The sequence below is a fragment of the Antrostomus carolinensis genome, unplaced genomic scaffold (assembly GCF_000700745.2).
Source record: "Antrostomus carolinensis isolate BGI_N321 unplaced genomic scaffold, ASM70074v2 scaffold16848, whole genome shotgun sequence".
Taxonomy (NCBI): Eukaryota; Metazoa; Chordata; class Aves; order Caprimulgiformes; family Caprimulgidae; genus Antrostomus; species Antrostomus carolinensis.
Genome location: NW_010331083.1, coordinates 24,608 through 44,900, shown reverse-complemented (window position 1 = coordinate 44,900; position 20,293 = coordinate 24,608). Strand labels below are relative to the sequence as shown.

The 20,293-nt window shown below is 43.8% G+C and overlaps 1 protein-coding gene across 1 annotated transcript in view; it reads right to left on the bottom strand.

The window, feature by feature from the left end:
* Positions 1 to 1,127: 1,127 nt before the first annotated feature.
* Positions 1,128 to 20,293, bottom strand: part of LOC104528956 (vascular endothelial growth factor receptor 1) — a gene marked incomplete at both ends in the record, with an annotated part of 37,520 nt that continues 18,354 nt past the window's right edge. The window contains 9 exons of the mRNA XM_010173117.1: positions 1,128 to 1,239; positions 2,382 to 2,504; positions 3,046 to 3,143; positions 3,563 to 3,722; positions 5,501 to 5,589; positions 6,327 to 6,440; positions 9,583 to 9,687; positions 14,469 to 14,607; positions 17,775 to 17,881. Of these exons, the coding sequence (XP_010171419.1) occupies positions 1,128 to 1,239; positions 2,382 to 2,504; positions 3,046 to 3,143; positions 3,563 to 3,722; positions 5,501 to 5,589; positions 6,327 to 6,440; positions 9,583 to 9,687; positions 14,469 to 14,607; positions 17,775 to 17,881 (1,047 nt within the window). The remainder of the gene's footprint in view (positions 1,240 to 2,381; positions 2,505 to 3,045; positions 3,144 to 3,562; positions 3,723 to 5,500; positions 5,590 to 6,326; positions 6,441 to 9,582; positions 9,688 to 14,468; positions 14,608 to 17,774; positions 17,882 to 20,293) is intronic.

The window sequence follows — 20,293 nt, the reverse complement described above, 5'->3', positions numbered from 1 at the left end:
TAATAAATAATAATAATTAAAAAAAGACCTTTCAGAGAGTCAGACAGTCACCAGTTTCAAGGAGCTGGGGCTTTAAGAAAAAAAAAGCAGGTATTATGAGGCTGACCATAAAATCACAAGAGTTGGCAGGCTGACCAACAACACATATTTAAACTAATAAATGATTGATTGTCCTGAGAATTGTATAGTATTGTTTCCTCTGCTGTTCGTCTCTTTTGTCAGCCTCTATGTTGAACCCAATTAAGATTCTTCTATTCTGACAGTCATTGTTGTTCCCACTCTGTGTACATCTTGTATTCTGCCTTTTCCACGTGAAAGAAAGAGGGGGAAAAAAAAGCTTCACTGGGTTTTAATTTCGGATTGCATGCTCTACTTCATCCTGTGGCATCTGTGCAGATGCTTGTTTGCCTGCTGCGTCCGGCGGCCCGGGGTGAGGGGGGTGCTGGGTCCCTCCTGGGCTGGGGGGACCGCCTGTTGTCTCACCCCTGGAAATGGGGTGACACTGTCTGAGAGGATGCAGAACACTGCAAAGACCTCTGTGTTTGTTCAGCTCCCTTGCTCCCACAAGAGAAAGAAGAAGCTTTTGAGGGAGCACCCAGTCCATAGCACTCAGTGTGTTGAATGCTCTCTGTGGCGCAGGAGTGATGCCTCGCTCCCTGGCAGCTGGCGACCCAGGCCCACAGCTCCATGTTATCCCACAGGGTTGCACACTCAATAAAAACACTTAAAAATGTGCCCAATTTTCCTGGTTTGTGCCATCAGTCAGACAAAGCACTGTGGCTGTTCTGGCTGTGCTGCCCTGCATCTCTACTGAGGGTTTCTACAGGGAAAAGAGGAAAGCTGAGGTTTTGCCCATGGCAGAAATAACTGGTAAAGTTCCCAGCTAGCTGTGCCATCCATTAAAGCTTTCAGCTTGGCAATCAGTGCCCTTACAAGCACCAACATTTCCAGTTCACAAGGGTGTGATACACACAGTTCTCCCCTCTATCCCCACACCCCACCTCTTCCTGATTTAGGTCTTTCCTTATTAAAGACCTGGCAAAAGCTTGTTGAAGGTAATGGAAGTTTTTCCTCAAGCTCATGTCCCCGCCACTGAGTCCAGCTCCCAGGGTGCAGAGTTAACGTACCCAAGGAAAATATCTCCCACAGCAAGACCCCGTAGGACCACACGTCGCTCTTTGTATTGTAGATTTTATCAAATATGGATTCTGGAGCCATCCACTTGAGAGGAAGTCGGGCCTGGAGTAAAAGCGACAAACCTGACTATTATTTTCAAAGCCTAAAAGAATTTAATCGTAGGTGAATCAACTATATATTGTTATGTAAATAATTACCATTCAAACAGGAACCTGTGGGATTTCCTTACAGGCAGTCAAGATAAACCCACACTCATTCAGATACTTTCTTAACAAATTGTCAGAGTAAAAAACTGTTTTTAAAATACATGTGGCATAAAACACCAGAAACTGGAAATCAGTGACCAGAGTGACCAAGCCTTTTCTTTATGGGGATGTGGGGATATGCAAGAACAGAGGTCTCTTGCCAGCATCCTAGAGACGGGGGAGAAAACCTGGTGTCCAACTGCTAATCATTCTGTGATGATGTCAGAGATGTTCTCAGGGAAAATTTCAGAGCCTGAATTGCAGGAGTGCGTCAGCAACCCTTGAAGCCTCTAATTGCAGTCTGTTGATGCCTCCTGAGCAGTACCCAAGTTAGGCAAATAACACTTCACAGCTAATGTGTAGTGCTGCAAGTCTTGAAAGCTATTTATGGATGATGGAATAGCTGGCAGGTGGGTGAGACATCCAGAAGGAGTCTCTCTGCATGACCCCAATGCCCACATCAAATTCCCACGGCATGAGTGGGCGCAGGCACAGTTTGCAGACCCAGCCTTCACGGCAGCCCTGGCAGGAGGCTTACTGCCTGTTGTTTGCAGCAGAAGCAAAAAAAAACCCCACTCGTGTAGGTGCTGGAGGCAGCGAGTCCAGCTCAACTGCTTGAGGCATCATGGGTGGTGCTTGGCTCTGGTGTGGGTGCACAGGGGGACAGGCACCTTGTTTTGGAGGGACTGGTTCCCTTGAAGGAAGTTTACTAACTAAGGGGGTTATGGTGAGCCAGCCTAAAACCATGTCTTAAAAAATATCTAAAGTATTAACAGGGCAGAGCTGTGAAACCCTTAGCATGTTCAAGCCTTATGCCTGAGGGTAGAAATGCTTTCCAGATCTACAATGCATCTGGAGAGCTCATCGTCACATAAAAACCGCGGTAGCTTTCAAGCTTTTTTAAGTTTAGGAAATGCGAATGTCTACAGAACATTTTGGTGGACAGTTTGAAATGATACGTTATAAACATTTGGGTCAATAAACAGCATCTTGACTTACATCTCCTTTTCTCACATAATCAGGATTCTTATAAATATCCCTTGCGAGGCCAAAATCACAGATCTTCACGACATTGTTCTCAGATAAAAGGATGTTTCTGGCTGCCAGGTCACGATGAATGCACTATAATAAAACAGTTTCACAATCAGACTGCATTTCCTTAATCCTGCCTGCAAATTTCCTGACTGTCTCCCATATCCTTTTTAAAATTATTATTATTATTTGAGAGATCAATTTAGTATTTTTTTAGGGAAGTTGACTATAGTTTACATGAAGTTACTGTAAACAGTGGCAATACTTTAAAAAATTCTAAACTTCCTAAATCCAGAAAGTGATTAAATTTTTAAGGCTCTTGACATTTGCATGGAAAGCAGTGATTCATTTGGAGCTCCCTACCTAATATATGTTGAAATGAAGAAAAAAACCCCACCACACCCAAAATATCTTCCCTGAATGAATGAGCTTGACCCACTGCCTTCAGCCATGATCCTGTGTTTATGGACTGCGGAGACTTGGATAAACACACCGTTATATTTATATCGCCAAGAGGAAAATGTGTCTTCCTTTGGGAGCTCTCCCAAGGAAGATGTCACTAAAACATAGATGTGAGTTCACCTCTGGATTCCATCCTTCTGCAGGGAAAAATTCCCAGTGCAAAATTCACCTTTCTGGAGGAGAGGAACTCCATGCCTCTGGCCACCTGAAAGCTGTAGGAGATCAGGTCCTCCATAGTGAGGGGCAACTTGTAGAGCTCACCTGCATCTGCAAAGGTCGGAAACATGGTTTGTTACAAAGACCGCTCACAAGGCAGTTATTTCTGACCCCTGTTTACTGACCCTATTACTCCCACAAAGTCAATCTTCATAGAGTAGTATTCGAAGGTCAACCTACTGTCACTGAAAACAAAAATAGTGCTTGCTTTATACCCCTCGCTTTGGACACTGCTGTGTTTTCCCCAAAGATAAGGAGCAGTCAGAAGAAACAATCACACATTTTCCTGTCAGATTTAGTAACCCTGGAAATAATCTTTTTTTAAATCTTCTACCCTCTGGACATGACCCTGTGAGTGTCTCCCACGGATGTTTATTAGGGTGATAAATGAGGAAAAAAATTTCAGGGATGCACAGTATGTTGTAAAAATATCACAGACCGAGTAGGGACAGGAAGGAATTAATACCTACCCTCCTCGTCCTCCTCCGCATCACTCAGACTTTTATCTTCCTGGAACCCAGAGCTTGCGAAGCTCTCGCTGCTGGTGACACTAGCCAGTCTTTGTTTTTTGCCTTCCACCGGCTCAATATCCTTTTTCTCATTCATTGGGTCTCCTTGCAGAGAGGAGTCCTTTAAACGAACAGAGGAGAAGAGGTGCTACATCAGAGCAACAGAGGGGGTGGGAGAGGAACTGAATCAGACTCCTGTCGCCTTCCCCTGGGAGAAAATGCTGGTCCATGGCACATGCGGTCACGTCTCCTACATGTGCAGGTGTCCAGCACCACCATGGCAGGCGCGGTCCGGTGGTGGGGCTGCACTCCACCAAGGTTGCCATCCCCAGAGGAAAGAAATGCGGTGGCTTGGGAGTACCAGCACACGATTTTGGGGTATCCTGGCTGGTGGGCTACCTCTGATGAGGTGAGGATTTGGGGTCCATGGATGGACATATCCACTGGCCTGTGGCTCATCTCAGCCTGAAATGAGACATCTGAAAGGGTCTCTTTCTCTCTAGTAGCCAGAGAAGGAGCCTGGTGGCATGAGTTGAGAAGGATGTGCCCACAGTTGCTCTGTGGTATCCCAGCCTTCTCAACCTAAAGCGTCAGCTTTTTGTTCCAGGCTGCTTAAGGCACCTGCCTCTACGTCCCTGCACAATGCTTGGTGTGGTGTTCTAAGCCCTTCCAATAAGGAGCAAGGGCACTTTGTGTTTGAAATACAGCTGCTGTTGGAAGTGAATTATGGCCAATGATGGTTTAATGGGACACACACTACACTTTGGAAAATGCTTTCCGACTACTACCCAGAGAGCAGCGCAACTGCCTGGCCATGCTCTTGGCCCCTGTTCCCTTTCCTCTGGTCTTGTGGCCTCCTCTCTTCCCTGCACACACTGCTGCAGAGCTGGGCTCCCTCCCTCCCTCCCTCCCTCCTGCCCAGGTGCCCTTCCCAAGGGTGCCAGAGCACAGAGTCCAGGCAAGCTCCTCACAGAGGGGGAGATGCCAGTGACTCCCCTCAGGGTGGACCCCACATGGCCACGCTCCCTGATAAGCATCCTATGCCAACAGCTGCATGTTGGAGGAGGCAGCTGCTGTGTCTCATGCAGAGTCCAACATGGACAGCCTTGGGAACAAAGACTCAGCCAAAGCCCTTTGGAGGGGAATGTCCTCCTGAATCTACCCTCCCCCACAGCCCTCCCAAAAAACCCCAGAGATGCTGCTGAGCTTTTGGCACCGCTGAGCAAGGGTTTTTAGGACTGTTGTTCTGGGTCCAGGCTCCTAAATCCCACTTCAGAGCCCTTAATCCTTTAGGGGATTTTGCTGGAAGTGCACAAGCAGGGATATAGTTGGCACATTTGGGTTCAGGTTTGTGATAAGAAACACGTGTGTATTTGATTCAGGGGGCTGTGAGATGTGAGGACAAGACTCTAATCTCTTTTCCTCTTGATAGCCCTTCTCTTCACACAGTAATAAGATTACTTGCAAATCTCTGAATATTAGGGTGTCTTGGAACATGAGCTTTAAATGGCATTATCTTGGTTGTGTTCCCAGTGGTACTGAAATCAGTGGGCAAAACCACTTCCTTCGGCTTCGCTGACACCAGTCTCTGAAGTGACTGAATGGGTTCATCAGCAGCAGGGTGAGAGCGTGTGGGGACAGTTTGATAGGATTCACTTCCTCTTGCTGTAGATGACTCTATCCAAATCACTCACAGCATTCCCCTTCCATAGTCAGGGGAGAGAAATGAGTCCTTTCTTGGAACAACACATCCCACACCAAATATTAAAACAGGTCAAGTGAACCGCATCCAAAAGCTGTTTCTCTCCTTTGGTAGAAGACAGCTCAGAGGCTGACATCTACATTAGTGACATTTAGGTTAGGTAAGATGAACCCTACCAGAGGCATCTGCCTCCTCACCTTGTTAGGGCAGAAAAAATTCCTCTTGCTCTTCAGGTAGTTTGATAAATTCCCATATTTGCAGTATTCAACAATCACCATCAGAGGCCCTGGGCAAAAGGAAAGTGCATTTTGAGTAAAGCAATACAAGGCAGCATCAGTTCTGAGAAGAATAGTCTTTCACACCCATAGATATAACTTGAGTCCAGAATAACCAACAACATGTCCTAATGAAGTGGAAGGCTGCTTGAAGGACACCAAACATGTTAGCAAAACAATACTGTTTCTGGAAATTAGGGAAGGGCCTAATTTTTGAAAGCTGGGTCCTGAGGGACCCTCCTTTTCCTCTTTGGGCAGTCTGTGTCCAGACTGGAGTCCTGCAGCCCACACACACTTGTTGAACTAAAATAGGTGACATAACAAACGATCACTCATACTGGCCCTTTGATTTTCTTAGTGGAATATCATGAAGGATTTTACAAGAGTTGCCTTGTGATTAGTTGCTCAGGGCCAGCAGCTGATACCCCTTGTTCCCAGCCTTTCCAGATCATGTTTAATTTGAGCTTGAGCAGTCAAGTGAGTGAGATAAAGGACAACAAGTGGCATGGTCCTAGATTCACACTTCTCACGTAAACACTAAAAGAGAGTTTAAGTAGAGAAAATATTTAATCACTTCATTAAATGACTAAAAATCTCTTTTTATCATCCTCTGTTTTTCACCAACCACAGGATGAGCTCAAATATTTCAAGTTAACAACTTGACCTCTGGATGAAAAAGAACACGGCCAATTATTTGTTATTGGGAGGTGATCCAAACCCATTTTCAGTGTAGTGAGGATTTTTTTACCTCCATTTTTTGTACAAGCTCCCAGCAAATTCACAATATTGAGATGATGACCAATGTGGATCAGGATTTTCAGCTCAGTCATCAGTGCTTTGTACTCGCTTGCTGTGGCCCCTTCTGTAAATGCAAAATAAAGTCAATATGAAATAGCAAAGAACTGGTCTTGCTGAGCTTTACTGCTTCTCGTTATTTTCCACTGAAATAACCTCCATTACTGGATGTACTTCATGTGTTGATCTTTGTCTATTCCTCCCTGCTCAGCATCCTCTTATTCGCAATAAAACCCATAACAAGTGTCAGGCACTCAGCTTCCTCCCAGAAGACTCTTATATATTTAGAACAGAGAGCAATTTTTTTCACATGAATAGTTTTGTCGCTTCAGCCAAGAAATGAAAGAACAAATAAAAAGGGATTTCAAGACTATTATTAACTCTATCTAGAGTAGGTTTCAGCTGACCTGACTTCAGCTGCCTAAGGGTCATGTACTAGCCTGAACTAATCAACATCTCGAGAAGTCAGTGGCGAGAGCAAAGCATTTCCAGAGGCTAATGCAGCCATCCGCTTTAGCCATAATGAACCACTCCTTGGTGATGCTTGCCTGGTTCTGTTCATTATTTCATCATTCTAGGAAGCCTGGAGTATTAAGATAGACCAGGGAAGTGAATTTTAACTGGTTAAAGTTAGGTAACTGCATCTCACCCTTACTAGCTATGATCAATATTAATAATAGTAGTAATAGTGATGATATAAGAAATATCACAATTAAACCCAAAAGATTCTGTTTAGTGTTGAGTGAAACTTTTAATTCCCTCTGAGTATTTTTTTTTCTGCAGAATTTTATTTTGGTAAAAAAGCAAAAAAACCCCATATTGCTTTGTGTAGATCCAAAAGGACTTTTTCAGTTTAGTGACACCAAGAGTAGGAAGAACTGTTCAGGAGAAAGAATCTGGATCTAGGTCTTAAAGGGCTTGGTTTCAGCATCTGAATGGAAACATGTTTTCTTGCTGGGCCCACACAAAACTTGCCATCTACCCAGTGACCACTATTCATTTGTCTAGATGGTGACACTTTCCCTCCACTTCGTGGGAAATCTGTGAGCACAAAGCCCATCAATGACTGCAAAGTTCCTGGATAATCTGGTTGAGGACACAAGGAATGGGACAGATCTTCCCTAGCTTTAGCTGCCCATAGTGAAGATACCTACAGAGGATCTAATCACCACAGGCTCTCTTCACAGTCAGCAGAGCTAAACCACAACTCAGCTCACCGTGTTCAGGGATCTGCGTTGGGATGGGATGAACTGTTGTTTCTCACCACTGAGAATAATGGGAATTTGAGTGACTAACTCAGGTACAAGATCTACCCTGCACACATACACATGAATCCCATCATGAAGTCTTCTTGTAGCTGTCATCTGTTCCCATCTATTCCACGAGCAACCCCTGCTGCCCTGATGGTGCTGGTTGGCACAATAAGCCTGCTGATGTACATAAGAAATGTGGAATCTGGCAGACCACATTGCCAGCACTGCCACATGTCTGCATTTTGGCAAAACAGCTCAGTTAATGAGGGTCAGGTAGTGACCCAGGTGACAGGCCATCCACTGAAACCACTGACACAGATGGCTATTGTCCCACTGCTGCAGAAGGTCTGGCCAGGAACCAAAGCTTTAGTTTCCTCCCATTTTCCAGACTGGCTTACTGCATGGTAGCTGGTTCATTTGACATTGACCAGCAGGGTGTTTCTGTGCTTCTGGAATGAGAGGAGAAAGGTTTGCAACCCTCTTGGCTGCAAATTCTCTCCTTGGTGATGATCTTGGGTATCGCAGCAGCACATACCACCCCCTGTGAAAGCATTTGACTTGATATTATAGAACAAGCCTGTTGAGGACAGTACCGAGAGGGCACACCCTACACAGAGTACAGCTGCCAGGTCACTTCTGGCAAGAAAGAGAAATTATTTCAGGGTGAGTGCTGCAGGGACAGACTGTAGGTCAGAGTATCACACATGCCCCTCCAAGGGCTGAAAGTAACATGTTCAGATCTCATAACTGGTAAATGAGCAACTGTGAAGCTAGAAGCCAGTGGGTATGAGGGCTGTATTTAAACTCTGCCTGAACAGAACCAACTGAGAGCATCAGGGATCCAAGCTTTACTGGCAGAACAGGGGATATGTCCTGGCAGAGAATGACACTGAAAGGATTCAGGGATTAAGACAGATAAACAATGCATCATAAGCTCCCAGGGCAATGCAAAAAAAGCCTATTATGATCCTTAGATATATAAACAAGGGAAAGCTAAATACATAGGAAGGGATGCCACCAGGACTTTGGGTTAGGGAATTCAGTTACAGCTGCTGCAGGCTATGACTTAGTATCATCCTGCCTGCTAACTTCTTCAAACTGATGAGGTCCTTTTTCCTTTCTGCTCCAATGAGAAAAGTGGCAGTGAATAGCTGGGAGATGATTTTACTTTGGGAAGAGTGCTGGTGTATGAAGAGTGCTGGCAAATCCATTACACAACCTGGGTGTCAGCATCCTAAGCACTGTGTGAAGGAGGCTGTAAACGGTTCAGAGACGTCCCACTTGCATAACAACTCCAAGATTTAAACAACTCAATCTGTTTAGTTTAGTAAAAGGGCCTTCATGAAGAAAAATCGTTATATAATCCAATGGAGAAGATTAGAGTGAGATGCAAAAGTCAGACAGATGCAGATTAATCGTAAGCCATCTGCTTTTTAACAATTGAGTGACCATTGGAACCAACGACCAAGGAAAATAGAAAAGCTTCCGTCTGAGTGTCTCCATACCAAGGTGGATGCCTCATGCTTCAGCTAAATTTAATTTACAGTGTTCAGTGCAGGGTCAGTCTAGCATAATGTTACAACGTAGGGCACACAGGAAATCTAAATGCTCCTTCTGATCCTACAAAAGTGACCCTTGCATTCTTTCTGGCATTTGAAGTAGTGGAACCAGATTTTTTTTAAAAAATTAGGCAATCAGATTCTCACTGCAACTGAAACTTTCTCCTATATCATGTAACAATTTATCACCCTTCTTACTGTCAATACAATTTTTATTTCATAGTTCTGCCATTTCACTTATGATGGGCCTGAAACTTGGGGTACACGCTTTGGAAGCTTCAGAAAGTTGTTGGTGTGGGGATGACATCACACCCTCTTGCTTTCAACAGAATCATATTAAAAGTGGGACACTACATAAGGCAACATTTTTTTCCAGCCCAGCTTTTCACCAAGATACCTTTCAGCATTTTCACAGCAACTATTCTGCATGTTGGCGATTTCTTAATTCCAAAAGCAGATGCTTGCACCACTTTTCCAAAAGCTCCATGTCCAAGAGACTTTCCTGTAAAGAAAATAAATTGGAGGTACATTCTGTTAAAAAATAAATCTTGCCAGCAAATATGTTCTTTACAATGAGTCCCATGTGTACATTCCCAACATATAGGTGGTTTAGGTTTTTTTATTTGTTTGTTTGGGTTTTTTTAAGAGTAAGCAGACAAACCAGAAGACAGTGTAATAGAAGGGAATAAGTGACATGATTGAAAATGATGCTAAATGAATGCAACCAGTCAGTGGAGGTACACTGGCTTCTAACCCATTTTTTTTTAGTTTAGCTCTGCCAGAGAAGGGTTTGCTTCTCTCTTCCCTGAGTGCACTGCACCATGCAGCAGGCTGTGACACTGCTAGTTATGTCCTCAATAACCAGGCCTCTGCCTAAACTTGCATACACACTTAAAAGATGCAACTTGCCATAGAATTTGTTAATTTTTACAAATTAAATACTTCTTTCTCAAACAAGGTGCTTTAAAATTATCTTCATTCCAGGGAGGCAGCAGCAACTTTGCATTGCAACTCATGAAGTACATGCACAACCCCCTGATGCTCTTCCCTAGCAAGCCCTTGTAGTTTGAGATCCTGGAGTGGTGAGAAGCTGCAAATCCGTGCAAATGCATGAGACCTTTATATTTGCAAAAGGAGGTCTGGGGAGGTTCAGCGAGAGGGGACTTGGAGTGACAAATAATGGGTTTGCTCATGGTGGGTATGACGCTCCCAGGTGCCCAAGGGCAGACATGTGCGCTGTATCATAATCATGCTGCTACTGAGCAGACCCCAGAAGCACCCAGAGATCCTTGAGATAAATCAACGGGCATTAATAAAATTCTCCAGTAGTAGAAACTGAGTGTCCTCTTCCTTCATGTTCAGAACGAGGAAGGACTCCAAGGTTACTGTGGTAACTTGCCTAGAGTACATGACATTTTATGCCAATCTTATGATCTTCACAACCTTTTTAATGATTTATTATTAGTGTGTGAAGCAGGGAGTGCTGACTATCTCTTCGACACTGTGCTCACATGGACAGGCCTGGCTGCCTCTGACCTTCTCAAGTGGCTGGTGGAGTTTTCATCAGAGAGATCTTATCAGCGTATCAACTAGCAACAAATTTTATTTCCAAGTAACTCTTTTCAGATTGTATTTGTGCTTCACCTTCAGCACAACTCAGGCACCTAAGTGGTTAGCAAGAGTATAGCAGTAGGCTTTGTGGTTTAGAGGCAAAGAGCAGAAAATAAAGGCCAGCTTTTTGTATAAAAGCAAACGATAACATGCCACATATTTATTTCTCAGATATGCACACATGTGACATAGCCATATCCGTAGGACAATTTCAATTTCCTACGGTGGACATTTGTTTGACTAGCTCTCACTTGAACATCTGCCTTGTTGATGTCTAAGTGAGAGGTGAATCCCACCCAGACACTTGCAACCAGAGAAAAAGAGCTGCTGTCAGTTCTAAATTAGATGCTAGCTTTTATATGTGTATCACATTTCTAAACTGTTAATTCTCAGTATGTCTGTCAGTAGAAGCAAATAGTATATGTTATGAAAGCAATGGAAACTTGAAGTGGAATATGCTAAGCTAAAAAAAAACCCCAGAAATTTATTTTCCCCCTCGATGTGCATAAGTGTTGCATTTTTTTTAGCAATAAAAACCATTAGGAACTTAATCTATATGGCTGAAAAGCATCAAGTCTTGGTAAGTGAAGGACTTGGAGTTTGACACACAAATATAGGTGAATCAGTGTGTATCTTTGAAAATCTACAGTCACCTTTTTCAGTTACTGCATATAGCAGGGAAGGAACATTAAGACTAAGGTCTCAGTTTTCTTGGTGAGTTGATATTCTTAGTCCTTAATGGACTGTTCATGGTTTCCACAAGATGAAGTTGCAGTCTGAGGTCCTATAAAACCCATTGCACCTTTGTTTAATCCATAGCTTTAATCTGCTTCCATCACTGTTAACTCACTTCCCATATTGAGATAACCTACTTAGTCACCACTTGGAAAACATACCGGTTAGCTCACAGAGCTACACAAAGCTGCTAACCTTTCATAAAGGAGAATGAGCACTGGAAACAACACTTCCTTCTCTAAACGATTGTGATTTAATGGGAAACTGTAATAACACTTGATGTATTAGTCCTTGTTGCTTCGCTATTGTTTGTACCATGCTCAATGTTAGTGCAGAGTAGGGCTGCTCTGTTTTCTGTGTATAGATCAAACTTCACAGTTTAGTATGTAGATTGTGTCTAAGAGATTGCTCTTGCAAAAGCCCCTTACGTTGACACACAAAGTAATTACAAAATTATTAAATGGAGCAATTAAACAGAGGAATATTAAGATGCCCAACCCTCTGACCAGTCAACTTCTTGTAGCCCTCAAGCAGCTACACTGGCCATGTCTGGTATAACGCTCAGGTATAAAATGTTGCAGCATTTACACCCAGACCAAGGAAGCAAAATGCTCTCTTTACTTAAACTTCCTGCACTTGACTTCGGTTTCCTGGGGCAATTCAGAACCCATTGAAGTGATCATACCCCTCAGTCAAGGAGTTTGGGGTCAGGAGGTTTCCATTTCAATCCCATTTTAGCAAGGTCCTTCGCCCATGTGAGTTGCTGAACTGGGGCATCAGCAAAAAACATTTGCTAGACACTGCTCTGAACATCTGTGGGAAGGCAGAAGCTCAAAGGTGTGATTGTTTCTCAGGTCCTTTGCCACAGTTTGAATCACCTGGGTTTTCCTCACATGCAGCTTCATATTTTCCATTATGTTATGTATGACAGCTCTGCATGTGAAGGAGAACAGAAAGGGCTGTGTTCAGTGCCAGCGTGGTGGGCTTGCCATGCACAGGAGGGAGCAGGGCTCAGGAAGCCATCTACCACCAGCATGTTTGACATAGCACTGTAACCATGTGGCAACACTCCTTTGGGGTCCTGCACCACAGCGTCAGCAGTGTGTGACCTCTTGTAGATTAGGAAGGTCAAGCCCAAGAGTAAGGTGAGAAATGCATGATAGCTCAACACTTACGCTGGACAGCAACGTTATCACCGACCACACTGACAGTGATTTATAGCACCAGCATTTTCCTGCCTAATGAAAAGATGACATTTTGCTCTCAGTCGGACTCATCTATACTGAATGTTAATTATCTTGACTTTGGTGGTGCCTGTGTGAAGTTTCCTGTAACGTCTGTAGCTCTCTCAGAGGAAGGGGGAGTCCTTTGCTGTTATATAAGCACTGCATCGCAGCTGTGGGCTGTATGTACGCGTGTTGGAGAAACACATAGCAAAGGAGATGTGGGCTGAAAGGAGTGACTTATTTGCAAAAGTTACAATAAATATGGATCCTGGAGGATAAGTAGGTGGAAAGAGACAAACAGACATATCTGATGCTGGAAGGGGTTGCATTTCTAAGTAAAAATATTTTTCAAAACCATAGAAGCACATTTTGTGTTTGTGAGACACTAATCCTCAGAGACTGCCAAGGTTACTCAAAGACTGAGACAACTGCCATGTAAGCAGGACTTGCACTGAGCTAATCTAGCATACTGCACATACCCAACTTCTCTGAATCTGGTTCTCATTCATTGTCAGCGTTCTTTATTTGTTTACACCAGCTCTTCCACTTTTAACTCATTCTCTGGTCATCATTCCTCACCTTCAGACTCCAAACACCAACGCTGCGAGACGTGGGCTTTTCCTTGGTGTTTACATTCCATTTCTGCTTGATTCTTTCCATGGGATTTACACACAAATAAAGCATCACATAAACCAGCAAACACATTGTCTACACATCAAGCTCTTGGTCAATCATTGTAAGAAAACTATTTGAAGACTGAAGATGCTCCAGCACTAGGTTGTGTTTCAGCATTCCCAGAATTGTGTATGACAATATAAATCTCTAGCAATATATTTAAGCTGTGCTTATCCACATCTGATTGCCTTATGACTTCTAGCAGGCGAATTAAGTGTGAACCTAATTGTATGCATGTTTTAATCACTCTCTGATCCCTGGAAGACAGAAGGAATCTGTTACAGCTCCTAGCTAAAATGCAGAGATTTTCTAGCCCTTGCTGTAGGACAAATCTAATGCATGGCTGAAAGAACAAACAGCACTATAGCAACAGGCTGAGCTTATCACTGATATTTTAATGTTGACCCTCTTGCTAAAATCTGTGTGGTTTCTGGAGGGATTCCTCAACTTCGAAATCTGATCCCTACCCTCCTGCCCTCCTCATCAGCCCCACTCTAGGCTAAGCAAGTAAGGAATGCTCCCAAACCCATGGCTTTCACTGTAGCATCTGTGGGCAAGCTAGATGGGAGTTCAAAGTTTCCGTAGATATTTATTTATTTATGTGTGGACTCACGTGCCACATTCTTGTACTTTATGGGGCACTGACAAGAATGTTCATAAATGTGCAGCACATAAGGAAAATAGGGAGAGTATGCTGGAGAGAAGAGGAAAGGGAGAAACAGAGAGGGGTACAGGGGTGCCCTGTTTTTATGTCATGTTTTAAGTAAATCAGTCTGCAAAAAATAGAGTGCAGCATTATTGTCTGTATTTTAGTTTTCCTACCTGGAGTCAAAATATACATATGGAAAGTCAGGTAGACACAGTTGGGCAGTCCTAAATGCTGTAAGTCAGTCATAGACCAGGGCACTTAGTATGGAATAGCTCACTTTGAACCTGGCAGTACGTTGTGCTGCATGTCTAAAACACACCCAGCTCCCCTTTACCTGTGCAAGTACATCTCATTCAATCACTGCAAACCCAAGTATGCCAATATTACCTAGTTTAAGCCTTTCTCTTGCAATCTCCCACTTGCTGGCATCATAAGGCAGACGTTCACATTGCTCATCTAAGGGGACTTCATCAGGATCCATTATGATTGACAGGTAATGGTTGGTCTTCATTTCAGAGGAATAAGGCTAGAAAACAAAGAATATGGCAAAATTTAAAAGAGGATAAGGGTATTTGTCATCATTTTGCCCTTTGGATCAAGGTTTTCAAGTAAATTTTGTCCATGGGGCTGCATGTTTCACAGTCTAATAGATGGTTTGGTCACGCTCCCTTTGGCTTTGTGAGACTTCTTATGTAAAAGAAACTCTGTCCTCTAGCTTTCCTTGTATGTGACATACCAGTTTCTTCAATGAAATCCATGTGGATCTGTATTAACATATGGTGTTATGATACAGGCCCTCTGCACAGTAAAGAGAAATATTTTCAACAAATGACTAAACATTGCTGATAAAAATAACTTTCCTTCATGATTGTGCAAAGCAAGAAGTGGTCATATGCAACAGATGGGTTTCAACTGCTAGTGTTTATTTTTTCCATACACCCAGCAAAGATAGGTCATATGTGGTTAGAAGTTGTGCAAGACTAGTCGTCAGGAGACTAGACATTATACATTTCAGAAACTGTTTACAAATTTTCAGAATTTTTTATTTCTTTGGTATAATTTCTGACAAATTTACTGAAAGTATCCGTGTTTGGAGGAATTCATAAACACCTAGATTAAAACACATAGTTTCAAATGAATTTGCCAGAAGTTCAGTTTCTAATGAGCAAATGCATTATCCACTTCACATGGGAAATATAAGGAAAGATGAACCTAATCTCAAAGTTATCTGCAGTCCATCCATTTGAAAAATATTTTCCTTCAAAGAGCCTTTAGCGTGCTACTCTAATCCACTGGACTTTTCTTGACGCAGGAATACTTATATTACTATAGAAAAAGTCTATTGTTTGCTCTGATTTCCTGGCTATTAGTTGGAATTTATGGAAAATCTGTTGAACTGAGCCCCTTCATGTTGCTTTTCCCGAACTCACGAAAACAGCACACAGGCACATACACAAACACACAGATATATCTACATCTTCTTTTGTTGTTGCCTTAACTGCCCCCTGTGACTTTCAACTTTTGTCCTCTAAAGCTTGGAAATACGTCCCTAATACATGCATTTCCAGGCATTTGTTTGAGAAGGATGTTACTAGCTGTGCATGCTTTGGTTACAAACATTAACTACACTAGCATGACAGTAGCTAATAGCTCCTGGTTTAGTTGTATTTCACCACCACAAGTATGCAGAAGGTTAGTCCCAAGGAGGATTACAATGATGCTTAGGGAAAAGTCAGGTGGCATAAAGCCTGGCTCCAAAGCATTCACTGACCTTGGACAGGACATGGATAAGTGGGATATGGATAGAAACAGAAGCATGTGTGGTGCTCCAAAAGGACCATTTCTTGTCAGAGACTTGTGCACCAGACTGCTCCTACCAGCCACTTTAGAAGACCTTTTAAGTGGACCCATCCCAGGAAGAGCTGTAGGGGAGTGGGAAGGTCCTGAGAGCTTCCTATATTTCTTTATTCAGAATAAAATACACTGAATACCGCATCTTTGGCACAATTAGAGATTTGAAACATTCTGAATTATGAGGAACTGTTAAGTATAGCATTTGTCCCTGCATACCTAACAGACAGGCTTCAAGAAAATGCACTCAGAAAGCACAAAAGTATTTTTTAAAATTTTGTGGCAAGGTAATTTGTATATGGAATTTAATTTAGAGCTAATTCCAGATATAAATCCTTGGGAACAGGGATTTATAGCAGAAACACAGAGAAGACCATGAACACAGACCAACACTAGCTGGAAAGCTTTATCTGGAAAGAAGCCTTCACATTTCATTGAGTTAAAGTCCCTTGTTCCACAGCAACAATTATTTTTTTTATTACCTTTTAATAATCTAATATGTGAATGTAAAGTTTTGGTATCATAACAACAACAACAAAAAAACCAATCTGCAACCCTTTGCTGCTTTTAAAACTTACATTTTTCCAAGGGTTTGCAGTCATGTTAAGAATTGCTTCATCATTACTGGTGAGCAGTGAGAACTGGTCTCACTTGGTTTGTAATTTCTTTTTAGCTACAAAGTTTCTCCACAGCTTCAGCTGACCTCAACTTTTCTCTCCCTAAAGCTCCTGTGCGTTTCTTCTCATGAAAGTTTGTGGCAGCAGGAGGGCAGGTAGAGTGACTGCTACCATATTGCCTAGGTTTGGAGGTCTGGTCCTGCATTCCATTGGTCAATAGAAGTTCTCAGTGTAAAACTTAACTTAAAATACAGGCAGATCTTAATGCAGGTTGAGATAAAATGGTCTGGTGGGCTGCAGTGAACCTTTAGCAACCATCACAGATCTCGACCAGCTGTAATATGCTCAGCCGTGGCAGTTGTGAGCAGGTTCCTGTGTCACCAGGCTGTGGTACCTCTCCAGCTGCGAGAAGGAGGGCAGCTGGGGCTCAGCGTCACTGTGGTGTGGCAGTGGGGAAGAGGGGGATGCGCAACCATTCCTCAACTCGTGTCCTGCAGTCCCCATTGCCCCAATACCTCCCTTCCCTCAAATCCATCTGCTCCTGCAAGTTGCTCTGAGATCTTTCTGCATTACCAAAGAACTGTATTTTCTGCTTACGAGAGCTGCTGTGGTTTAACCTGCACACACCATGCAAGGCAGACATGGTGCTGTCAACAATAAAGGGCTTTAAAGCGTCACGATCAGCCATGAACAAGAAGGGTCAGCTGCAGGGGCAGTTAATGTTATCATGCTGATACAGGATCACTTGCTCTAGAGGCTGCACCACCAGGACTGCTTCAGTAAAATATCACTTCACAAGTGATATAATTATACAAGACACCGTGTGCAAACCAGGCCCCAGTGCACTCTGTGAAGATCTGTCATTCCCACTCACTCAGATCTTCAAAGACATTAAGATGATAAACTCCCACAGCTTTTAAGTGAATGGGGATGCCTCTGGTGGGAGTCAGGCACACAAATACTTGTGAGACTCAGAGCTTTACCCCCACCCAGGCTTTACTTCTGGGCTTACTCATACTCAGCCTTCCGAGTCACGGTTCCCTGGGCACCCATCAGCAGTCTGGTGATTGCACAGGGAAGAAAGGTGAGCAGTAAATTAATCAGGTCTTTTTTTTTTTTGGTACACTCAGTAATCTACCAGTGGCTTGGGAGGGATTTTCTAAACACTAGCAAAGGACTGTTAAGGAGAGGCAGATGCCTTTGGGAGCTCCCCATCCGTTCTTACCCTCTTCAGCTTGCGAATGAAGAGGGTCAACAGGAGCCAAAAGAGTGTTGCAGCCACGCAGGTACAGGTCAGGGTTATTAGCTCCAGGTTTGACCTCTCTGATGTGCCTGGGAAAACAAGCAGCAATCATTTTAGAAAATGACCTGCAAAACAAGGGCACTTTATGTTTCTTTGCCATTAAAATAAAATACTAGGAAGGACCAACTTCTTTTCAATGGGGTATTAATCTCTGTTTGGACTGGCTCACAGAGCCTGGAAAAAAATGATCTCCTCAGCAAAGCCGTTGTATTGAACACAGCAAAATTGCATTTGATCCATCTGCAAGTTTTTCATCAAAGTCAGCATTTCTTTGGGGTGCAGGAGGTGAATTAAACCAGGTTGAGGATATCCAGACAGATAATAATTTCCTTTTGAGGTGGAAAGTCAGCTGCAGGGTATTTTTAGCCAAATTTTCTCTGTGTGAGAATGTGTGTGGTGTGCTCATGCAGTTTCACACACGCCCGTGACCCTCCAGCAGTGAAACCCATCTGGCCAAGCCTACATCCCAGGGAGGAGCAGAGGTGTCAGAAATGCTCAGTCTCCAGCAGCCTTGGGAGAGGATGGGGCTGCACAGAGGGGACAGCTCTGCTGGCCCTTCCCCAAGAGCAATGCCACAGTGCGAGAGCTGCTGCTGACATGCAGGAGAAGCTCCAGGGAGGGCCTGTGTTGGTGTGGACACTGGTGAATCCAGCAGTGCTGCTGCTTGGGTTTTGCTGTCCAGGATGTTTGATGTCTTTCTTTGGGCCCAGCTTGGCAAGCTCTTCCATGCTGATGGCTGAGCCCTGCAGCCTGCACCTCAATCTCAGCTGTGTTGGAAACCTGCCAGCTCTCCCCAAAAATGTCTCTGAGGGAGAGCTGGGGGCTCCCTTGGAGGCTCTTGGTGCAGCTGGCAGCAGTCCAGGAGCTCTCCTTCGCGTGGTCTGGATGGACCATGTCTGGCACCTGTGAGCTCAGCTTGTGAAAAGCATGGCACAGGGGTCTTGATCCTAATCCCCACCAAGCAGAGTGGCTAGGAACCTGGGGTGTAGGACCCAGTGCTCCCTTCAACCCACTGGTCTCCTGACAGGCTCTGTGCCCTCAGGTCTCCTGCCGGTCACATCAGCAGCATGAGGCCAGGCTCCCTGAGAGGACATGGGACCCTCTGCATAGGACCCTCTCCTCCATGGGACCCAGCAGCACCTTGCAGAACCCAGCAGGCAGGGGGCTGTGAGAACTCTCCAAACCAGGGAACAGATCAAGCACAAAAAGGGAAAACAAAAACAACAGTGACTGAAAATGAAGCAGCAAGAAAACATGAAATCTGGAGAGTATTAGAGCGCACTGACAGATCTTAAAAAAAAAAAGCCAAAATAAAATTCACTTCAGACTGCTACTTAAGGTCTCATAAAATGCTTTCAGCACAGTCTATTTTGCAAATCCTGTGATCGTGTCAAAATACCACACTTGCCACAATATGTTTTCCATCTGATTGGTAGCAAATGCAAAAACCCCCACCCCTTATGCTCGGCCTCTTATTCTGATACAACCTCCAGAGAGAGAAAATGAGAGGACAAGGGGGAGTAATTCTGAACATGATTTCACAATGGTTTTGTCAACTGCACTTGCAACAGTTTCAGACCCTGGGCAGCTCGGTGTTACTCCTGACACATGAAAAAGGGATGATTGATGTCTCACTGGTGGGTTTACTGGGTAATCCAGAGATGCCTGGATGTGCTGCCTGGTTTTAGGAAAGGCTACAGAGCTTTGTTCAGAGGTTGGATTCCTTCCTGCAGCTGTGGCTTAACTAGCATAATATCTTCCCTCTCTAAAGGTGATAATCAGATTTGCGTTTGTGCCCTATATTTAAGATTCCTTCAGCATGTCCATTCTGGAGCTTTGAGAATAAATCTCATTGAACAAAAACACGACTGCAACTATTTCTCCAAAATGCTCAGTCCTCATTTGTCAAAAGTATTTTTTAAAGGCTTGATTTAGATAGAGGTTATAATGACGGCATAAATGATACAGACCCATGCAGCTTGCCTATCCTCTGGCATCAGGCTTTCCTTTTACATATGGACACTCTCCTCTTGCTTCTGAACAGCACCTGTGCAGATGCTGAGGACTAGTTTCTAACATTTATTCACCAAAACCTGGAGGGGTTGAAGGTTCATTTGTTGCTGCTGTTCCATCTGGCAGGACTCAGAAAACCTGTGATGCATGATACAGCCAGTTCTGGGGTGAAAGGCAGCAACTTCTTAACCACTGCTGTAGTCATCCACTACTCTTCGCCCAGTAATTAGTGAAGAGCCATGAAGGTGCTGTCTTTGAAATGTCTGAGAGAATTTAGGCAGCCAGAAAACATTTCTCCAGGTTGGGGATGGCCTGGGTTATCAAATGCCAGACACCTAGTCCTGCTAAAAGCCTTGCAGCCAGAGCTGGCTGAGTACCTCTCAGCTGGGTAGGAAAAGGTTTGATTTGAGGCAGAACAGGCAGGAATG